This window comes from Pavona decussata, unplaced genomic scaffold (genome assembly GCF_977016875.1).
Source record: "Pavona decussata unplaced genomic scaffold, jaPavDecu1.1 SCAFFOLD_509, whole genome shotgun sequence".
Classification (NCBI taxonomy): domain Eukaryota; kingdom Metazoa; phylum Cnidaria; class Anthozoa; order Scleractinia; family Agariciidae; genus Pavona; species Pavona decussata.
In genome coordinates, this window is record NW_028145826.1 from 106,397 (window position 1) to 129,824 (window position 23,428).

At 37.8% G+C, this 23,428-nt stretch overlaps 1 protein-coding gene across 5 annotated transcripts; it reads right to left on the minus strand.

Annotated features, from left to right (window-relative positions):
* On the minus strand, positions 1-23,032 carry LOC146450118 (uncharacterized). Of its 5 annotated transcripts, XM_085100726.1 has the most exons (21): positions 22,767-23,030; positions 21,198-21,645; positions 20,435-20,694; positions 19,128-19,242; positions 18,473-18,733; positions 16,533-16,647; positions 14,984-15,397; positions 13,838-13,948; positions 13,279-13,389; positions 12,334-12,528; positions 11,825-11,938; positions 11,046-11,159; positions 10,780-10,893; positions 10,135-10,248; positions 9,093-9,206; positions 7,348-7,620; positions 6,724-6,891; positions 2,758-2,858; positions 2,506-2,564; positions 1,836-1,993; positions 1-1,040 (listed from the first exon to the last, which is right to left on the minus strand). In XM_085100726.1, the coding sequence occupies exons 1-21, from the start codon at positions 22,895-22,897 to the stop codon at positions 745-747; spliced, it is 3,786 nt and encodes a 1,261-aa protein (XP_084956852.1). In that variant the 5' UTR covers positions 22,898-23,030; the 3' UTR covers positions 1-744. The 5 variants fall into 5 exon arrangements, with proteins under 5 accessions (XP_084956852.1, XP_084956853.1, XP_084956856.1 ...); XM_085100727.1 differs by lacking the exon at positions 9,093-9,206 and having other exon boundaries at positions 22,767-23,032; XM_085100730.1 differs by lacking the exon at positions 7,348-7,620 and having other exon boundaries at positions 6,724-6,872; positions 9,080-9,206; positions 22,767-23,031.
* Between the last annotated feature and the right edge of the window lie 396 nt (positions 23,033-23,428).

Consider the following 23,428-nt stretch of genomic DNA (forward strand, 5'->3'; position numbering starts at 1 on the left):
TCGTCGAAACACATTTTTATTCAGCCACAAAAAGCAATTTACAGAAGACGGATGACTTAGTTAATGTAAATACGATATCCAAGCGAGTGAAACGAATAGAAAACTTAATGGAAAGCAAAACAGTTTGCTCCCAAAACTATTCTCTTGTGTTATACTTCGAGAGAATCTACGTCTTGTAGCATCAGCATCTAAATAATTAAGCTTAATTTTTGCAAACAAAAACAAAAATGCCAAGAACTGTAGGCATTGACTTGTAAAAATGTCAACATGAAAACTTCAAGATAACCTACATTTTGTAGCATTAGCTAGTATCTAACTAAGCTTAATTTTTCTAAAAAATACCTACAAAGCTGTATACTTAGACTCGTAAAAATATAAAAACTAAAAGCTCGGGAGAACGGGATTCCACTCAGCGTAGCACAACAATCGTATAAAGCTTTAATTTTCTTTTTTCTTTCTTTTTTCGTTTTTCCCAATTTTATCCGTTGCGACTTTATCCCATAACAAAACTAATGGAACATAAGAAGACTATTGGCAGCCTTCCCTGAGTAGTTGCATTATTACTAGAAGCTGTAAAATGTTAACAGTCCTAATAAAAAAGTCTTTAAATAAGAATACCAACGTCTGGTAGTTGGTGTACGGTCTGCAAACCCGTTAAATATATCGACCGTTTAACTAAAAGGTTCCCTTATAGTGAAGTCATCCGCCTTTTGATAGCTAGGAAAGCGCGTGTAAGCAATCATGTTAATCAAACGCTTCATTTGATTTTCCTCCATTTCTCTTAGTCCATGCGCCCACCCCCTCGAAGTAAAGAATGTTTTCCATTGACTTGGTATTTTGCAACTCATACTTTTCGGGATTTGGAAACGCTTCTTCATAGGGCATGACCCCTAAACCAGGCCTTTTTCGACCTGAAGTTTTCTTCTTTTTGAAGCGCACCAGGCAGATAGCGGCAAGTGCCAGAACAAATATTCCGCCAAAGGTAGCACCAATGATGATGGCATATTTCATTTTCAATTCTTTCGGTTCCTTGGTTGGCTCTATACAAACGAATTTAGAGCAGATTAGTATGTTGTCCCGGCATTTATCTTTTTATGACTGTTACGAAAATTGTCTATATTTCGCAGAACGTTCTCGAACATTCTATTTAACATTCTAGCACAGTCCATGGAATTAGTCCAGAACCTTTAAGAATGCTGAGTCATGTCTTTCGTAACTGTCGTTAAATAGCAAAAGCTTGTGTAATATTATTGAAAATGCATTTTAGAAGGTTGTAGGTTTCTTGAAGGCGCCTTGGTGCACGACTATATTATGCAAGTATTGAGGAGAGTTCAAGAAAGTTTCATTTAGTGAAGCGGAAACAGTGCGTCAAGAAGTCTATTTAACAGGCTGCTGTGTGCCTGACCTATTGAGAAAAAGATCTTTTTTGTTCATTTTTCAAAGAATCCAAATTAAAGGATTATAACATCATCTACCGCACAGGAAAGGAAATGAACACTAACGTCTTTAGGATTCTAATTATTACATTTTGATTCTTCCAATTCCAGGAGTGTTTGCTTATCAAGCAATTGCAATGCTCTTGTTCACATCGTTATGTTCATTCACCTGTTTACTTCACAAGTGAAATTATAAAAATAATAATAATAATAATAATAATAATAATAATAATAATAATAATAATAGTAATAAATAAAAGTAACATGATTTCCCTCTCTTGTCTTATTGGTCAAACAAGGAAAGAAAAACATCAAATTGAACTCTGACCCTCGGATAATTTTCCGGTTGATAACTATGTCTTGCAATGATAAAAAAAAAAAAAAAAAAAAAAAAATTACCTTCAGTTACACGTGACACCTGTTCTAGAGACGAAGGGTCAACCCGAAGGCCACCAAGATTTCCATCACTTATTTGGTTCTTGAGATGGGAAAATGCTTCTTCAGGGGCCACGTTTTTGTTGAACATCAACTGAAACTCTGCCACGACACTCCCTTTACTGGGAACGAAAGAAAGAAGCAAACTAAGAATAATTTTTGGTGTTTCTATATATAACCATAAAACAATTAATTAAACATCGAACCAACTGTCTATTTTATGTTTCAAAATAAATTCATTAAATGTTATCACTTTACCGACGTTTCTTTTCTGGACCCACCTTTTTTTTTCTCTTTTCACTGCCATACTGCTACTATTATTCATTATATTATTACGTTTAGGTTTAAAAATGTTGAATCGGAAAAGAATAATAAAGAAAACATAGAAACAACTGGAGCACAAAATAAAGCATGACCAATGAAAGACCTAAGGTCACTAAGCCTGATCTTCCCTACACCATTGGTAATGTGTGTTGGGCATGAAACTCTTCTAAATAACAGAGCTCGCAAGCAAGTTAAAATATCCTGGCAATCGAGAGAACACTACTACTAGGGTCAGCATTTGGAGGGAAGGGGGGGGGGGGGAGGTTAGGGCAATTCACAAACTACAGGAACTCATCCAATGCATACATACCTAAAGGATATGACTTTCACTCCAATTAAATCTTCTCTTCCAGAGAACGTTTTCCAGATCTGCAAATAAAGATTGCTGACCTCTAAAAACAGGTGAAACCAAAACGTGGCTCTTTAAACTGAACGTTCTGTTCCGGTTCAAAAGTGATATTGAAAACAAAAAATGGTGCGGATGGATTTGAGTAATACACAGCAATGCTGAATACACAGCAATGCTGGCCACTTAAAACTTTCTTGTTTGTACTAATCTAACCTCGCTTTCCAATCGTGAAGACAAATCTTTAAAGGCATCACTGCTCTTGTCCTTTAGATCATCATTCCATTCCTCAATGATTTTTAGTTTGAAAACATGTTCTGCAACAATTAAGAATACAGATAACATTAATGGCGTTTCTCGATTTCGTAATGCAAATTTAAAAGATCTCAGGTGTTAAGCCCATAATGCTTATAGAATGTAGTTCAACGCAACAAAATATGATTCAACCCTCTACGTCGCAATTTGGGAAAAAATTGTCAATTCAACACTCGTTTCAGTTCCCCTTTGGTCTCAATTCAGCCAAAAACTGTCTGAGCCGACTCCTTTTCGTGGATATCATTTTCATATCACGTTTTGCCACTTAACCGGAAGATGGTATCATATCAACGGGGTATTGGCCAATTGACGTAAATATATTTTTCGTTTACGTAAAACCAATCACAATCGTTTGACTTTCAGTTTGCTTAGTTGTTTACACGATGAAGCGTTACAATGTCTTCCGTTTCCTTGTAGGCAAAGGAATGAAGGGGCCCAGTATTTCGAAGGTTGTACTGTGCAAAGAAACGCTATCTTTAATATCTCTCTGCGAATGTTGAGCGTGTTTGATGCAAGTTCTTTCAGAAACGAAATAAAATCACGACTCAAGGCGCAATTTTACATCTTGTTTTCATGAGTTTCAAGGTGTCTGTGACCTCAACCTGGACAGTTAACAGAACTCGAAGCACAATAGAAAGACCAGCTCGCATGAATGATGCCTAACGTTGTAGGTTTGATAATTGAGAAGAGTCTCCTTCGCAGCAAACTAAGTTAGATGTACGTTAAAAGCCAATAAATGATAAATATTGGTCTGTTTTGCTTTTTTGTTGCATCTTTTAGATGCAATAAATAATGATTGTGCGAAGTTTAATTACGAAACATTTCACTAGGAATGCCTTACATATATTTTTGTCTGGCAAAAGATTGTCGAAAATAGTTAAACGTTGAGAATGATGATTATTCTAGAAAGTGACGCAGGCATACTCGGCCGAAAAAAGAAATCCGAGTGCTCCTATCAGGAGTCGAACCTAAGACCGTCCGATTACTAGTTCGGATGCTCTACCACTGAGCTACAGGAGACTCGTGGGAGCTAGGGCCATTAAACTAGGTTCATGGGACAAACATCCTGCATACTGCTAGGATTTGAAAACGTGTGGTCACTTTCTAGAATAATCATCATTCTCATTCATTCACCAGGCTGGAAATTTTCCATCACATTTCTTTCATATACCACACGTTCGACATTCAAATCCTAGCAGTATGCAGGATGTTTGTCCCATGAACCTAGTTTAATGGCCCTAGCTCCCACGAGTCTCCTGTAGCTCAGTGGTAGAGCATCCGAACTAGTAATCGGACGGTCTTAGGTTCGACTCCTGATAGGAGCACTCGGATTTCTTTTTTCGGCCGAGTATGCCTGCGTCACTTTCTAGAATAATCATCATTCTCATTCATTCACCAGGCTGGAAATTTTCCATCACATTTCTTTCATATACCACACGTTCGACATTCAAATCCTAGCAGTATGCAGGATGTTTGTCCCATGAACCTAGTTTAATGGCCCTAGCTCCCACGAGTCTCCTGTAGCTCAGTGGTAGAGCATCCGAACTAGTAATCGGACGGTCTTAGGTTCGACTCCTGATAGGAGCACTCGGATTTCTTTTTTCGGCCGAGTATGCCTGCGTCACTTTCTAGAATAATCATCATTCTCATTCATTCACCAGGCTGGAAATTTTCCATCACATTTCTTTCATATACCACACGTTCGACATTCAAATCCTAGCAGTATGCAGGATGTTTGTCCCATGAACCTAGTTTAATGGCCCTAGCTCCCACGAGTCTCCTGTAGCTCAGTGGTAGAGCATCCGAACTAGTAATCGGACGGTCTTAGGTTCGACTCCTGATAGGAGCACTCGGATTTCTTTTTTCGGCCGAGTATGCCTGCGTCACTTTCTAGAATAATCATCATTCTCATTCATTCACCAGGCTGGAAATTTTCCATCACATTTCTTTCATATACCACACGTTCGACATTCAAATCCTAGCAGTATGCAGGATGTTTGTCCCATGAACCTAGTTTAATGGCCCTAGCTCCCACGAGTCTCCTGTAGCTCAGTGGTAGAGCATCCGAACTAGTAATCGGACGGTCTTAGGTTCGACTCCTGATAGGAGCACTCGGATTTCTTTTTTCGGCCGAGTATGCCTGCGTCACTTTCTAGAATAATCATCATTCTCATTCATTCACCAGGCTGGAAATTTTCCATCACATTTCTTTCATATACCACACGTTCGACATTCAAATCCTAGCAGTATGCAGGATGTTTGTCCCATGAACCTAGTTTAATGGCCCTAGCTCCCACGAGTCTCCTGTAGCTCAGTGGTAGAGCATCCGAACTAGTAATCGGACGGTCTTAGGTTCGACTCCTGATAGGAGCACTCGGATTTCTTTTTTCGGCCGAGTATGCCTGCGTCACTTTCTAGAATAATCATCATTCTCATTCATTCACCAGGCTGGAAATTTTCCATCACATTTCTTTCATATACCACACGTTCGACATTCAAATCCTAGCAGTATGCAGGATGTTTGTCCCATGAACCTAGTTTAATGGCCCTAGCTCCCACGAGTCTCCTGTAGCTCAGTGGTAGAGCATCCGAACTAGTAATCGGACGGTCTTAGGTTCGACTCCTGATAGGAGCACTCGGATTTCTTTTTTCGGCCGAGTATGCCTGCGTCACTTTCTAGAATAATCATCATTCTCATTCATTCACCAGGCTGGAAATTTTCCATCACATTTCTTTCATATACCACACGTTCGACATTCAAATCCTAGCAGTATGCAGGATGTTTGTCCCATGAACCTAGTTTAATGGCCCTAGCTCCCACGAGTCTCCTGTAGCTCAGTGGTAGAGCATCCGAACTAGTAATCGGACGGTCTTAGGTTCGACTCCTGATAGGAGCACTCGGATTTCTTTTTTCGGCCGAGTATGCCTGCGTCACTTTCTAGAATAATCATCATTCTCATTCATTCACCAGGCTGGAAATTTTCCATCACATTTCTTTCATATACCACACGTTCGACATTCAAATCCTAGCAGTATGCAGGATGTTTGTCCCATGAACCTAGTTTAATGGCCCTAGCTCCCACGAGTCTCCTGTAGCTCAGTGGTAGAGCATCCGAACTAGTAATCGGACGGTCTTAGGTTCGACTCCTGATAGGAGCACTCGGATTTCTTTTTTCGGCCGAGTATGCCTGCGTCACTTTCTAGAATAATCATCATTCTCATTCATTCACCAGGCTGGAAATTTTCCATCACATTTCTTTCATATACCACACGTTCGACATTCAAATCCTAGCAGTATGCAGGATGTTTGTCCCATGAACCTAGTTTAATGGCCCTAGCTCCCACGAGTCTCCTGTAGCTCAGTGGTAGAGCATCCGAACTAGTAATCGGACGGTCTTAGGTTCGACTCCTGATAGGAGCACTCGGATTTCTTTTTTCGGCCGAGTATGCCTGCGTCACTTTCTAGAATAATCATCATTCTCATTCATTCACCAGGCTGGAAAAAAAAAAAAAAAAAATTTTCCATCACATTTCTTTCATAGTTAAACGTTGTTTGATTAATGAAAAGCTAAATCTAATCGCACACTTCTTTTCCAATTTTCTTTTGCGGCAGCTGTCCAAACTAATAATAATAATAATAATAATAATAATAATAATAATAATAATAATAATAATAATAATAATAATAATAATAATAATGATAATAATAATAATAATAATTGCAGATTAAATGACGGGAAAAAATGCTGAAAAGGGATTGTGGCTCATCTTCGTTCACGAATTCATTTTTTATTCTGATATTCTTGTGTGATAGGTAAATTAACGACCGTCATAGATCACTGAAGTAAAGTTTTAACAATTATTCACCTTTTTCAGGTTCCTCCGTTGCTGTTGGAGTTACTTGGGTTGATTTAACGTTAGGAACTGTGGACGATGAGCTCAGAGGAATCTTCCGTGTGGTAGTTGGAAGTATAGATCGTTGCAGCGGTAATGAGACAGTTGTGGCGAAGACGCTGCTAGTGGTAGACAGGGCACCTGTTAAGGAAAATGTTGTCGCCTTGTAAGAAGAAAATACAGACGAATATTTTGTAGGATAATGAAATTTGTTTACATCCAGAGTCTCATTTGGTGTTTTGAGAATCCAGAATCCAGATTCTCATGTGTTTGTAAGATGAACGAGGCTTAAAGATTATGCATAAGTTTAGCACAATTTTGGCAGTTACGAAACAGATTCTGGTCCCTCTGTTACTGACGGAATAACTTGTGTTGGGTCCGCATTGGTGACAATGGACGATAACCTTACACGTAGATTTTGTCAGGTAGTTTGAGACACTGAATGTTTTTTTCTGTTGTGATGCCACAGTCGTTGTGACGCTGCTGCTTTTGGAGGGTAAAACATTCACGATCTCATTTGTAGTTATGAGAATATTGTTTGAAAAATGAAAGAGGTTACTCTCTCATAACTTTAGCTTTGTTTTAACAGTTACGTACCAGTTTCTGAAGTAACTTGGTTTGCGTCAGCGTTGGTGATAATAGACGAAGTCCTCACACCCATGTTTTCTGAGGTAGTCGTAAACATGGATTCTTTTTGTTGCTGCGACGAGACAGTTGTGGTAAAACCACTGCTTGTAGAGAGCAAAATAGCAGCCGAGGAGAATGTTGTCGTCAAGTGAGAAGAACTGATTGATGCAGTCGGTTTTGAAGTCACCATCGTTCTTTTCCCTGTTGCTCTGCTTGCAACTATACTTTCACTGCTTGAAATGGCTGAAAACAGAAAGCAACATTGAAACATGATATTGACAAAGCGCGTCTTGCAAATGGGAGCACTTATTTTTCGGACGATGCTATAACACCTGAATGCTTCAACTTAAATTCCGGATGCCCTGTTAGGCAAGTCAAAGCTAACCAAGAGTGTGCCTAACTTAAGACAATTTCAGTGGTCACTACCGCATTGATCTAAATTTTTTACTCTCGCTTAAGTTGCTATAGTTCTCTAAGGCGAGGTAAAGTCAACACTGTACATGTTACGTATGACCAGGTTTTCCCGGTGAAAAAAAAAAAAAAAAAAAAAAAAAAAAAAAGAATTGAACCGTATCTAGAACGTGCGTTATTTTTTTTGTTTTCTACAGGGGCTAGGACATGTATAAAAGCTATGACAATGAGGCTTGGGATGTAGATGGTATGTCCAAAGTTGTTTCCTTTGAGGTTCAGAACAGGAAGGGATGACGTCATATGACGAGTTGCTAAATGGGGGCCATCTTGGATCCACTATCCTCGATTTCTGGATTTCCTCCAAAAACTCCAGGAAAGTTTGAAATTGAACGAAAATTAATAATAATAATAATAATAATAATAATAATAATAATAATAAATATTAATAATAAATAAATGAATAAATAAATAAATAAATAAATAAATAAAAAAGACTGAAAGTTTCAGTAAGAAAAGAGGTATTCCATTTTCTGAAAAAAAAATTACCTGTTAAAGATAGGCTGCAACGGTAACATCAAGATCAATAAACATTAACCGGCCTTATCAAATTTTTCCCCAAATAAATTTCTGAAAAATTTCTTAAGTATCACGACTTTTGCTCGAATACTAAAAAAACGTTTTTCAGGTTGAAAGTGGCCGCAGGGAGAATCTACATAGGGTTAAGGCAAATTAAAAAGGCAAAAATATCCAAAAGGAAGTTATTAAGCCAATCGCTTTTCTCACTGAACACAGCTACGTGTGATTTGAATTTTTTGCAATGGTTTCTCGAGACCACACCTTTTTCACATTCTAGTCCTGTAAACCCTTCCTGGCATACACATGTAAAGCCCTCAATTTTCTTCAACACAATAGCCGCCATTCTTACAGTCCAATTGACAAATTCTGATACCTATCAATAGCAAGGAATATCAGTGCAGTTAAATTAAATCTGCTGAAGAAATAAGACGAGGAATGTCCTGTTTAACCTATTAATGTTTTCAAAAAATTAGCAACATGGTGGTTGTTCATGTAGAAAGTAACCGAAATAAGGAAAGAACTGAATTTGGCACAAAAATCTGACATATAACCGAAAAAATGCGTCAAATATAAAATATGGAAGTAATTCGACAAGTCTTCGTAAATTGGATTGAAAATTCAACCGGCCCTAATGTATCTCCGTCGACACAGTGACTGCGTTCTCGAACTCTGCTTAATCACATTGAAAATGCATCTCTAACGTGGCTTCGCCTACATGAACAGCATACCAGTCTCACAGCGATTTCCACTGTATCCCACGGAGCAGTTACACGAGTAACTGTTAACGCCATCAATACACCATCCATCGTTGGCACATGTGTGATTGACACAATCATCAATGTCTGCAAAATAAAATGCGATGTGGAACATTAATAAAGAGGCTGCTTGTAAAGTCTTTGTAAAAATATTTACCGGTCTTTTTTTGGTGTTATAATTAAAGTAATAACGACATAGAAAATAGTGTGTGTTTTAGTATATTAAAGAAAAACACCATCAAACTTTGTGTACCTTTTCCTACATTTTACAAAGTTAAATAATTTCATTTCAGTTAAATTCCATCATTGACGAGTAGTGATTATGTTTGCATGCTTCTGCCAGTCACATGTCGTCTGACCTCAAAGAAAAGCGTACCTAGACGAACGTCTCTTCTTCATAGTCTTGATGCTTTTGGAGTTAGAAAGAGAGTTTTATCCCCAGTAGCTCCACGAAAGCCGGCCAAAGCTAAATAAGGTCAGCGGGTCCTTTCTTGTGGCATAAAAAAAGTTCGCCTTGTTTGCATTATTTACTACCAACACTAAAGCAGAGAATTTTTTTTGGTAGTTGAGTGCTAGTCTAGTAATCTGAATTTTTCCCAGTGGTTCCTCGAAACCGCACCCGTTTCACACCCATTAGTCCTTGAAATCCGTGCTGACATACACATGTATTAAAGTACTCCGTCCTTCGACATGATTACCACCATTTTTACAGTCCACTTGCCAAAGTCTGGTATTCTCTGGAATTAGCGCAGATACGAAAAGAAAGCCCAGCTTAAACAGCCCATCGTGAGCACAAGCTCAGAATTTCTAGGCTGCAGGGCATGTATCAAGTTTTCCTCAACAGCCATTAATATTTCCAACAAGTTTGCACCATGCTGGTTGTTCACTTAGAAACTAATCAAAATAAGGAAAGGACTGCAGGAATCAACTGCATAAGTGTGGGAGTAATTCTATACCCTTGGATAATTGCAAAGAAAAGTGATCGGTTAACGTATCTTCGTCAACACAGCCATACCAGTCTCACAGCGATTTCCAGTGTATCCCACGGAACAATTACATGAGTAACTGTTGATGCCATCAATACACCATCCACCGTTGGCACATGTGTGATTAACACAATCATCGATGTCTGCAAAATGAAATGCGATGTGTAACATTAATAAAGACTCTGCTTGTAAAGTCTTTGTAAAAATATCTACCGATCGTTTTTGGTGTTATAATTAAAGTAATAAACTAGGAGACAACGAACATCCTGTTCTTTCAGCGCGAATCGGAAAGAAATCTCAGGAAACAGCACAACAATGAAGTTAGTAGTAGTATAGTAAGGTAAACGCATATCTGTCTCACAATAATAATCACCCCGGGAATCCATTGATGCAGAGGCATCGATCACAATATGTTGAATCCATCAACGCATGAAACACAATTCTTTTCAGTGACTTTTACACTGTAGCCGACATGTACGAGCAACAGAGGACAAGGCTATCCAGTGAATTTTTTCAGTGTAATACAACATGTAAAAAACTGTCAAATAAACGAAAGAACGAACGCATCATCCAACCAATTCAACGAAACAACCAAGAATGAATGAACGAACGAATGTATGGAATGAATGTATAAGAAAACCAGCTGTGTGCCTGATGGATTTTTCGATCTGTACCTGTTTCACAATAGTCCCCTCTGAATCCAGCTACACAAACACAAGTGTAATTGTTTAATCCATCTTCACAGGAGGCACCGTTCTTGCAAGTAGCGTTCACACAGTAATCGATATCTAGGAGTGGCAAAAAAGTAAAATTTATGGCACCACATGTTCGCGAAAATGTTAAATGTTACTGACTTGTTTCATGTTAATGGAATGTCTAACTCCAGATTTCGAAAAGAAAAACGAAGAAGCGATGATCATCATCACAACTTGAATCTTACCAACTTCACAGTGACTTCCAGTGAAGCCAGCTGGACAAACACAGGAATAGCTGTTTACTCTATCCATACAAGATCCACCATTGAGGCAACTATTGTTAACGCAGTCGTTCACGTCTTGATAAAAAGAAAAAGAAAAAGAAATATAAAACAGTTCAGTGTTATCGAAGAGGCCCCCTATTAACTAATATATAGGATGCCAGTGGAATTACTCAACGATCTTCCATTTCGCAAGGCTACCTAGCTGTAGATACGGCCACAATTTTTACAAATGACATAGTGATACTCATGCAAAGGTTGATGGCCGGAAATAGCAAGTAACAGTAAGTCGTTATACTTGACTTCGTTCTGATATAATCCACGCGTTATGGATAACAACAGGCAAACAGTTGAAGCAGCGACAGTTGCATTTTACCCGGTACACGGAGATGCAAATAGTTTAACTTCCTTCCACGAATGATCTAACGAAGAAGTAAGTAAATTTACTGAACGAAAGTAGGGGCACAGGACCTCATAAGAATTCCCCTGATCGACGTGTAAATTAAATACTATTGCATATTTCACGGTATTCCCCCTACTTTAAACAAACATACTCCGTAATGTTTGTTCTATACAATAAATTTAAATTCCAGAGGAAGGCTAGAACTTGCTTGAAGCTTTCGAGAAATTCGAATTCACCCAAAGAAAGTAGAAAACTTGTGTTTTATATATTGGTTGATAAATAAATTAAAAATGTAATGCATCATTTAACAAAACAAGTTTTTTCTTTGTCAGTCATACACCTGTTTCACAATGATCCCCTGTAAATCCAGGAAGACACGAACACGTGTAATTGTGTAATCCATCCACACACGAAGCACCATTCTTGCAGGTGGCGTTTCTGCAGTAGTCGATATCTGAACATAGCCGAAGGATAACATATTCTCATTCGTTAATTGACTAGACATTCCTCAGTTTAAAGATTCTTATTGCCAGCCTTAAGTGTCTAGAGTGAAAACCTCCCCCCCCCCCCCCAAAAAAAAAAAAAAAAAAAAAACAGGCCCGTATATTTTATGTTGCTTCTAAGTACTGTTTCTACAAGGAGATAAGTAGCAGTCATCATTATAGTCATAAAATTGAATAGCGATGCAATAAAATGTCATTTTGAGGCGTCAGTGTTCGAACAAGAAGAAGGAAAACAATAAAAAAGACGACAACGAGAAAGAAAACAGTGAAGAAAGAAGAGCAATTACTAATTTTTTTAAAAGCAATAGTTATTATTAGTTATAATATATATAATTGTTCAATGCACCTTCGCAATTTTTTCCGTCGCCACTGAAGCCGAATGGGCACGGGCCACAGCTAACTGTCTCACTCTTCTTGTGGCAAGTCACATTGGGGTAACAAGAATCTGCCGTGCAGTTTTTGATGATTACATCACAGTTTCGACCAGTGAATCCGACGTTACAACTGCAAGTGTAATTATTTACGAGGTCTACACAAGTCCCTAAGAAAATAATAATAATAATAATAATAATAATAATAATAATAATAATAATAATAATAATAATAAAAAACGTATTTTGCTGTAAACACATGAAAGTCAGAAAATTAAAGTTATACCGATACATATTTTTTGTGAAAGATGCTGGGACAAAATATCATCGCAATTGGCCCGGTCGTTGTTTCTTATACACCACGCCAGGATCCTGCAATACAGTGTATGGCTTTGAGTGTCCATCCTACAGACTAAGAGGTTTTTAAAACCGTCGACCATGCAATTTCTCAGAACGGCAAATCACGAGAAAGTAACTAGGGAATTCGGCGTTCTTACTTGCTTTAAAAATGCGAAAGTAGCTGTATCGTAAGTTTTCATTTTATTTCACTACTGTGAAGTAATTCATTGCTATCCCCGCAAGACCATCCTTATCTGGAATCAATTTGCTAAGGTAGGTCAGGGTTCAACAAAATCGGTGTTTCCATGGCAACCAATTTTTGACTTTTCGGACGATTCCTGGTTTTAATGTACAAGATAAACAGTACATTTCATGTTCGTATGTCATTTTTTTTTTTTTTCGTTTTGATTACTTTCCCGTTGCGAGCGGCAAAGGGAAGATATTTGGACCTACTATCTATCCAAGTCTCATTGTCATGGCCTTTATGCCTGGGAAGTAGTAATTACTCCCAGACCCGTGTAGACAAAAAAATGTCAGCCTAGAAAGGATATTATTGCATTTATAATATTGCCTCCACCTACCATTTCCACAAGGGGATAAGTAGCAGTCATCAATGTTTACATCGCATCTCAATCCAGTATAACCAGCTTCGCAGTTACAAGTGAAATTGTTGATTTCGTTGACACAGGTGCCTAACAAATCAGTGACAAACTATTCGTCATATATTAAGACTATTACCTGTTAAACATTTTCCCCTTGTAATTACTCGATCAATTTTAAAAAACAAATCACTTAACATTTTTTACTATTCAGTGACATTCAGGGTGATGTTAAAATACTACGTGTGGGTTTTCAGAATGATCTGAAATGGAATAAGCATATATTAATATATTAGTCTAATGGGCACTGATTAGTCTTCAGTGTGATAGCATCAAACTGTAGCTTAGCTTTGACCTTAATGATATAAACCTTAGCTCTCAGACCATTTACTTCGTCACCCAGTTCATGTGTAAATTTCCATTGGTAATTTTAAATTCCATTATTATTGTAAACACGTTAACTTTCATGTAAAGGCGATCATTAATTAATTCGTTAGTTATAACGTTATAAAATAAATTCATAAAATCGGTAGATACATACCATGAATGCAAGGAGAAGAGTGGCATTCGTTGATATCAACACTACAGTCATGACCAGTGTAGCCAGGATCACATTGACAGGTGTAGTTGTTCACTTGATCAACACATGTTCCTTTGAAGCAGTAATTGGATGGCTTTTTATGGCTCGAATTGATAGTACGGACGGATCATCCGTCAAGATGAATCATCTGACGAATAATCTGTCTAGTATAGATATTTGAGGCAGATCTTCTGTGTGGGACGAACTTGGGCAAAGAACGGTAGAATCCGTCCTTCTCCCGGTCTAGATAGGGTTAATCCAGGCATACAAATAATAAAGTTCTAAGCGTTCGCTTAACCTGACACCCTCCTGCACCCTCTTTGGTATTAGGGTTAAGAATCCATATTTCTATGGAAAAGATGTTAATTTCTATTGCTATTGGGCAAGACGTCACATCTGGACTTGCAAAACGTGCTGTATTGCACTAGGGTAGAAGACTTCCCCCATTTTTCCTCTCAGATTACGATCTATAAAAAAACTGCTTGTACTCTTGGCTTGTAGCAAATAGAAATCATGCGGAAATTTATAGTAGTATGACACAATCAAATCATCTATGCTGCGTTTATCTTATCTTGCATAAATAATTTTGCTGTTGTTGTGGTTGTTTTATCTTACAATTGTGTATTTCTATCCTGTTTGTTCATAAATACGCTCCGACGTAGAAAGAACGCACTCCTTATGCAGATTATACTCGAGATTGTATGGGAAGTCGTTGATTGAATGAATGGATCATGGGACGCTCATCTGGCATCCCCGCAGATTTTGCAGGGGCGCATGACATCATCACTAACTTAGCACTCCTTAATCTACTTTGCCTACACGCCATGGCCGCTAACCAGATTCAATCCAAACTCTGGAACTGCATCATACAATGATCAAAGTTTTAATGAAAATATACCATAAAATGACTGGGAGAGTGGGAAGAAAATTGCGCGACTCAAAATTAAACTAAGTAGATATAAATTACGTATACGAAGCCGAATACATTTGTTAAAAAAATTTCACTAAGTTTGAGGTATTTGCTAAGACAATCACAAAGGCTCTCAGTAGCTAGCTGTCATCCAATATGAACGTTTGCTTTCTATTCCCTTTGCAACAAATACTCACCGTGAATGCAAGGGCTTGATAAGCACTCGTCTATCTCATTTTCACATCTACGTCCTTCATAACCGGGCTGACACTCACAATAGTACATGCCTGAACCACGCGGATGCCTTGGATCTGGTTTGCAGGTTCCCTTATCCGTACAAGGGCAGGTAATTATTTCTATTGTCATCTCGAATGTTGATGAAGCGTTACACTCGTCAGTGGCTTTAAAGTAAAATGTTTGTTTGATCGTGGACTCAGGTTTCCACAAAAGTACAGCCTTGTTGGTCAGTGTAGCACTGGCTGGGTTTCCACTTATCAACGATATTACGAAAGGCCTACTTTCAGGATCTTCTCCCTCTAACTGCAGCTCAAGGTCTTCTCCAAGAAGAGCAAATCTTGCGCCTGGTGTGGTTATGTTTGGAGGAAAATTGACTGCAATGGGAAAAAGGGGCATGTTAGTGCCAGTATTCTTAAACCAGTCTCTGTCTCTCTGTCTATCTCTGCCTCTGTCTCTGCCTCTGTCTCTGCCTTGCGTAATTCATTTATACACTTGGAAATTTTCCATCAGATTTCATAGGCTAGAAATTTATTTCCTGACATCGGAATAGCAGAATTATTTTTCCCTTTTTAAAATGCGCCTAGCTTTAAAATCTTCCGGGCCTCGTTAGAGAGAGAAAGAAAAAAAAGGTAGAAAAATAAATAAATAAATAAATAAATAAATAAATAAATAAATAAATAAATAAATGAAGAATCAGACAAACAAAGTAACAAATTGACAAAGAAAGGAAAATTTTATCAAATGGAAAGAAACTAATCAGTCGATTTCCCCCGGATTTCTGTCACACATTTACTGTAATTTTACCGTCGGTAACTCAAACCCTCGATAACACGAATCTTCCGCTTGCTCGAACCACTTTTCGTTTCCCTTCAGGTCATTTGCCATATAATTTTACCCTTCATGACTCGAACCATGGATTTCGGTCAGATGAAGATGAGCTGGAAGAGGAGGACTGACGGAGTTGTGATTGATGAGCTGTCCCTGAAATGCCCCTCAAAACTCGAACTGTGCCACCCCATTGACTTGCTACAGACGTTCAGTTTGTTTGTGGACGTTCAGATATCGATTCCTTCAAATCCAGTGGTAGAAAACTTCCAAGAATAATCGAAAGTATCGAATAGATAAGCTGAGAAGCGTCAGAGCGTATTAACTGTCTGTTTCTCGAAAAAAGTAAACTGCATGAAGTCTGTAGAAGTAGCCCGACGTTTTTCTCTTTGAAACCTGCAAAGTTCGCAGTTTTTTTTCTTCTTGTGACGTTTTGCTTTGTTTTTTGTTACATGACGTTCTGATGAAAAATTTAGCAATATTTTTCCATTATCACTCAACTTCTCTATAACTGGATTTGATTAAATTGCACACTGTATGAATAGAAATACCCAATAAAGCTCTGATGTTTTTTTTCCTTGTTTCCGATCATTTGTTCTCAACTCCCGATAACTAGAACCTTTTTCAATTTTCGTTGAAGGTTCCAGTTATCAGAAGTTGACAGTGCTTTTGACTTTTACTCACTTGTTCGTCTTGTCCAATGATACTGTGAAACTGTGGTATTGCATTGTTGGCACCAGTCCTTGGGACTTGGATTACCCTCAGCAAAACAATGGTTTTTGATCAAACATGAGCCACTCTACAGTTAGAAGAAAATACATAATAAGAGGATAACGATACGAACAAGGAAAAAGAGAAAAGGAAATCGAAAACTAACAATGATAAGGCTAACTATAATGATTATCACCAGTCGGTCAGGTTTTAAAGGTTGAAGAAGGCAATTAATGTTACAAAGGGAAAAAAAAAAATCGTGAGGAATGATTCTGGTTTCTCGGCTAAAAAGACCCACATAGCTAAATGTAGTGCAACTATATCACATTAGTGGGGACTACATCACATCCCTTCAAGCAGGGTTTTCAACTCTTTCATAAAGTAGCGGACATACTTCTAAAAGCACCGGACGTGAATGATTTCTTGGCGCCGTAAGGCGCCTCGCGAGCGCCGAAGGCGCAAGTACCTAGGGGGGTGTGGGGCATGCTCCCCCAGGAAATTTTTAAAATAGAATACTCAGAAACGCCATTTCCAGTGTTTCTGGAACCAAGGAAACAGTTTCCTAGGCAATGATGGCGCTCACTAAAATTCTCTTTAAAAAGTAAATTACTGAATGAAAATGGTCAGTTGGTAAGAGGAGGGGGAGGGAGAATGGCAACAACAGAATTTTCATCGGCTTATCATTGCGAATTTATTTGATTTTTAAAAATGTTTGGTAACTTGGGTTGTAGTCCATTCATCAAGAGTGTAGTCTATTCATCAAGGTCCGAGCTAAAAGCTGAATCATCACTGTCTGTGAAACGAAATAGTCACTTCAATTCTGTTTAAATGAAGAGGGGAAACCAATAAAATATCCCGCCGCTCAATAAGTAAAGAAAAAGAGTAATATGGTCGTTTTGAAGAATGTAATTGATTTTTCTGTTATCCTCCAGTCAGTATGTTCATGAGATGCCTTGGTAAGAAAAATATATAATACAGTAGTAAAAAAAAATCGCCAATATTGATCTCAAAGTACCGGGCGTGGAATGGCAAACGACCGGACGAAACGTCCGGCCTCCGGCCTCAAATGAAAACCCTGCTTCAAGCTTTTTTTTTTTTCTTAGCAAACTTGTAATGAAATGTAGGATTTAGTTCATGAAGATTGGCGTAGTACCTTAGAGGTTTCATTTGGCTGTCTACACTTCTAAGAACTGACGCCATCTCTTACTGGCTCCTTCAATAGGAAGTAATCATCCCACGAGTAGGCAGATTACAAAAAAAAAAAAAAAAAAGGTAAATCCGTTGATACTGATGTTGCCATATATCAGACAAATGTTTCACTCCTGTATCATCATCTGCCAGGATGACGATGAACCGTATATTACCCGAATTTGTGAAGTAACTGTCAAATATTTTCATTGTCTGGGCTACTCTCCTTTTTTACTTTTCTTTTTCTTTCTTTGTTATTAAAGACCTTAAGATCCCACGAGAGCAGGCAGAAGTAGAAAGAAAATGCCCAAGCACTTCCTTAAAGCCGCTGCGTTTAAATGTGAGTGAAATTATCTCATTTTAAGCCACAGAAAGACTGGGATGTCTCTCTTCTAAAAACGGAACTCGACGAGACACTCACTGTCATCCATGTTATTGAATTCAAATTTCCCGTAACGTTCGTAGATAAAATTTACACTTGTTCTTCTTCTTCTTCATCTTCTTCTTCTTCTTCTTCTTCTTCTTCTTCTTCTTCTTCTTCTTCTTCTTCTTCTTCTTCTTCTTTTTTTTTTTTCTTCTTGTTCTTCTTCTTTTTCTTCTTCTTCTCCATGTTATTATTATTATTATTATTATTATTATTATTATTATTATTATTATTATTATTATTATTATTATTATTATTATTATTATTATTACGGTGCAGAAGAAAATAAATTTCAGTTTACCTTTAACGAACATCCATGGGAAATGTTGCATTCCTGGCAAACAGAGTCAAAGATGATTAGTTTTAAAGCTTCCTGGCTTTTATGGACCTTGTCATTGGAAACGGAAATCATATATCCTGCTGCTGGACTCCCCTCCACGTCAAAGTTACCAAGGTTGATCGGTGGCTCAGGGAGATGACATTCGACGGCAAACAGATCAGTTTTGCTTGCATCGTGCCTCTTGGTTTTGTTTGATGGAATCCATTTACTTGTCGGAATTACCTGTAAACAGAATATCAGATAGTTAGGTAAACTTTCATAAAATGACTTCAACTGGAGGTTTACTCATTGAAAATCTTTCACGTTTTTTTGTCCGTGAGCAAACTTAGAAGCTACCATAATCATTTTCAGTTCAGTTGTTAATACTCCCACCCATCTATTTGTTCAATGGGCCTCACTGTATCAAAGATAAGCTCTGTTACCTACAAACGCAATCAATTTCAACTGCATAAACGCATTGCAGTTGCTAGAAAATATAAAGCCCTCAAAACGCTAGATATAAACCGCACCGATTTTTAATTATAAATGGAATGTGTCTCAGTCCGTCTTTCATCATTCGGTAGTTTCCTCATCCTTTTACTAAAAAAGACTAAAAACAAGTACAAAATCAACTTACCGAAAATTCCTTCACATGACATGTGAGATTTTTGGAATCCAAAAAGTATTCCCCAAAGACAATAGTTCTCATGCATGGTCTGGTGCGGATATCGCAAACTCCACTGTTTAATATCCTGCCAAAAAAGGTCATTAAAAAGAATTACGAAGCTGAATGAATGTTGCTGACAAATATTAAGAAAGTAGATAAAACATATATGTAGTTCGATGATCATACCATCTAACTTGTGACAAATGGTCAGTTCACGTGCTAGTATATCTCTTATCGCACGCCGTCTTTTAATTTATACAAAAATCCTCAAATGACATCGGTCACAATTTTGTTATTGAAGAACTTGGGGAATTTAGAGACATAGAAATGTACTTTGTGTCTTGAAACAAGGCACTGGGTTTATGCCAACATTGAACAGTATCCGACAAACTTCATAATGTCAAAGGAAGAAAAAACAAAACAAATACTCGCGTCATGTGAATAAAAAAATAAATGCTTAACATATTCGAAGAGCAACTAACAACCACAAAAACGAAAACAACAAGAACAGCAACAACAATAAGTAACAACTTTACAACAAAATAATATAGCAGGTCACGGTGTTTGTTCAAAATGCATCACCTTGGCTAATGAGTATATCGAGCTGAATACCGTATTTTCTCGATTAAACGCCCCCAGCATTTATTTAAAACTTGGCCTCAGGGATCCGGCGTTAATTTGACGCCGGCGTTTAATCGGGGTCCGGCGTTTATTAATGAAGTAAAATTTTCACCAATTTTTAGGTTGATTTATTATTTTACATTCTTTGAGACCCCTTGTGCAGTTTGTCAAGGCGGGACAATTTCTCCCATGGACCCGACCTGACAGACCTGAGAGTGCCGCAGTCATAACAACAGGAATGTGAACATTGCTATATATTTTCAAGTTTGTTTTGTTGTACAGTATACATCGCAGTTAATATTACGCCAGACTTGTTTGTTTGTTAAGCATTTATTAAAGTAACAAAAGCAGTATACCGTACAGTACGTGTCATAGCAGTACTTTTCTAGTGAATATCTATACTTGTTGGCTCGACGCAAATAAACGCAGATACCTCGAACAAACGCCCCCAGCGTTTATTTAAAAATTAACAGTTTTGACCCGGCGTTTAAACAAGGCCGGCGTTAATCGGGGTCCGGCGTTTAATCGAGAAAATACGGTATCTGTTGAAAACAACTTTATTCCTTTCACTTAACGTTAGGCCAACAACTTCAAATAAAACCATGACACAGCAATACCCGTCACGTTAGTGGCCAAAAAGGTTAGCAAATTGTTACCTGAACAGTCGAGGAACCTCATCAAATCTCATTGAGCAGTCAGAAGCAACAAATCCCTCATAGCATATGCAACTCCCATTGGTACAGTTACCATTAAAGCTGCAGTCATTCGGGCATAGGTTTTGTGCAATCTTGACTGGAGGGACAAAGTTTCCTTCTTCGTCTTTCTCATAGGCAGAGAAGTTTTTCACGGCCTGAAACTCGCAATTTACTTTCAAACTTTCGAATGCCGATTCTATCCAAGTGAGGTCTCCAGTAACCTGAATTTGTAGATAGAATAAAATAGGTTCATTAAATGGTCGTGTGATTAAAATGGCAATTTTTTTGGTTCGCTAAGGTAAACGAATCTGCAGGTTGCACCAACCAGGAAATGATGTGACGGTTAAATGTTTTCGGGAACTGAAATGTGTAAATTGAACCCTTTTAAAACAATTTATACATAATTAGCTTTCGTAGCTTGTTAAAACAATGCCTTTAGGTTGGCTATCAACCTGCAACTCAAGCGTAGGCAAATGAGTTGCCGAAGCATCAGAAACCATAAACAAACACCGTAAGCATACGGAAAACGAAATCTGTCTTGTTTTGTGCCAATGATATGTGTCACACATGAATCAAAGGAAATGACTTTCGTCGCAGTAGCTTAGTTGTTTCACCATCCATCTGCCATACATATGAGCCTATCCTCGATTTACGTCAGATAGTATCAGTACTATTTTTTTTTCAATGCATAATACATGCTAAGATTCCTAATTACAGTTCTTACTAGTAAATCAGCTGCACATGAATGAATAGCACTGCTGGCGTTAACTCCAGAAATTTCAAGGCAGACTTTAGCAGCAGCTGTGTTAAGTAGGGTTTTTCTGCAATATGCAGTCGCGTTTTCTAAAGACATTTTGGTATTCGCCGAACGTTTCATTCGCGTGAGATGAATGTCTCCTTCCGGTTCATGGTCATCGTAAAGGTAAATTATATCATCACTATAGATGAGGTCTCGCTTTTTTCGATTAGATTTCTGAACATTGTTGGTAACGGCCTTAAACCCTCCTCCATTTATACTGTTGCGCTCCGCCAGAGTGAGGTTACATTCAATTGACATCGCCCCACCATCTTTAGTACATTTACAGCGATCCATTTCCAGTTCTGAGTTGTCACACTGTGGCTCAGCATCGCAGGGAGGTACTGTCTCGAAAAGACTTTGTGATTTGTTTACCCTAACAAAATAAAAAACAAAACAACAACAACAACAACATAACAATAATAATAATAATAATAATAATAATAATAATAATAATAATAATAATAATAATAATAATAATAATACAGTCGAACCTGTATATAACGGCCACCCTTGGGACTTGAGGAACTGGCCACTTAATACAGGTGGCCGCTTAATACAGGATCGCTAAAAATACTCACTTGGCGTGGTCTAATGTCAATTTTGATGGCGTATCATACAAAAATATTTCATGCAAGGAAACAATAGGACAATCAACACTCTTTCAAGCGATCAATACTTAACAAAGTCGTTAACTGTCGACACTGCCAGCGACAATTCCTGTTATCCATGGTACTGCGCAAACGCCCGTAATTGTGTTGCATGTTCTATAGCATCTGACAGTGATCTTTGAAGGCGGTTCATTCTCCATCACATGGCTGAGGAACAAGCTAATTAAAGAGGAATTTCTAGCTAAAGAGTGAAGCATATTCAAAACAAACTTTTTTTACCGTTTGTGATATGGTACTACAGCACATTGCGGACATCTGAAAAGTGTTAACGATACTAAACGGCCGAGTATCAGCTTACAGTAGCTTTGTATATGTCGCATTTTAAGCACAATAAAATACCGCATAAAATAACATATGGCTTAGTTCCCACTGAAAGGTGGCCGCTTAATACAGGTAAAAATAACAAAGAAAGACAAACATAGGACTGCTACAGGGTGGCAGCGGCCGCTTAATAGAGGTGGCCGCCTAATACAGGTAACAAATACAGCGTTTCTATGAGCGAAAAAATCGGGACTTTGAAAACTGGCCGTTTAATAGAGGGTGGCCGCTTAATACAGGTAATACAGGGCCGTTATATACAGGTTCGACTGTAATAATAATGATAAATTATTTAGAAAATATATCTCCTACGTATGTATGTATGTATGTATGTATGTATGTATGTATGTATGTATGTATGTATGTATGTATGTATGTATGTATGTATGTATGTATGTATGTATGTATGTATGTATGTATGTGTGTGTGTGTGTGTGTGTGTATGTATGTATGTATGTATGTTCCCCCATCACCTCGCCAGTTAGGAGAAGCAATTTTCACTGATTACCTCCAACTTTCTCCAAATGCATCTTGGTCTGAGAAAGTCGTTTGCCCATTTTTGAAATCATTATCTGGTATGCCGTCATAATTTCCACACATGCCTTCCGTTTTAGTTTCGTCTGATTTAGGAGCTTCCATCACTATATTATTTCCCCAATAATAACGCAGGATTCTTACCACTGTACCTGACGGAAGCCTCACCTTCAAAAAAGAAAAAAAAGAAGATCATAAAATGGAAGGTCACCCAATAAATTACCTCAGGAAATAATCTTTTCAGCAGACTTTAGTCGTTTTACATGTTAAGATTTAATTTGACGAATTGTATACTTTTAATAGTAACTAAAGCCCACAAACTGTCCTGAAATTGGGAAATGTAATCGGGTCTAGTTTCCTAGATTTCAGATAAACCGGGGTGAGGTCTTACAAGCGGAATAAAAAATTGTAGATATATTGTTCAACGATAGATTTAAAGAAGGAAAGAGATACTGAGTAACAAACGTCTTTATACAAAGAATTAGAGTACTTAGGTCGTTGATAGCACACAGAAAATTGTTTGGCTTAGGTTCTGCAAAAGGGCAAGTTAAAAGCAAGAGGAATTCTTTTGTTGTAGGAATGAGTTTGATCATAAATGAGGACTGCATTTTTAAACTTACTGGATAGAATATTTGT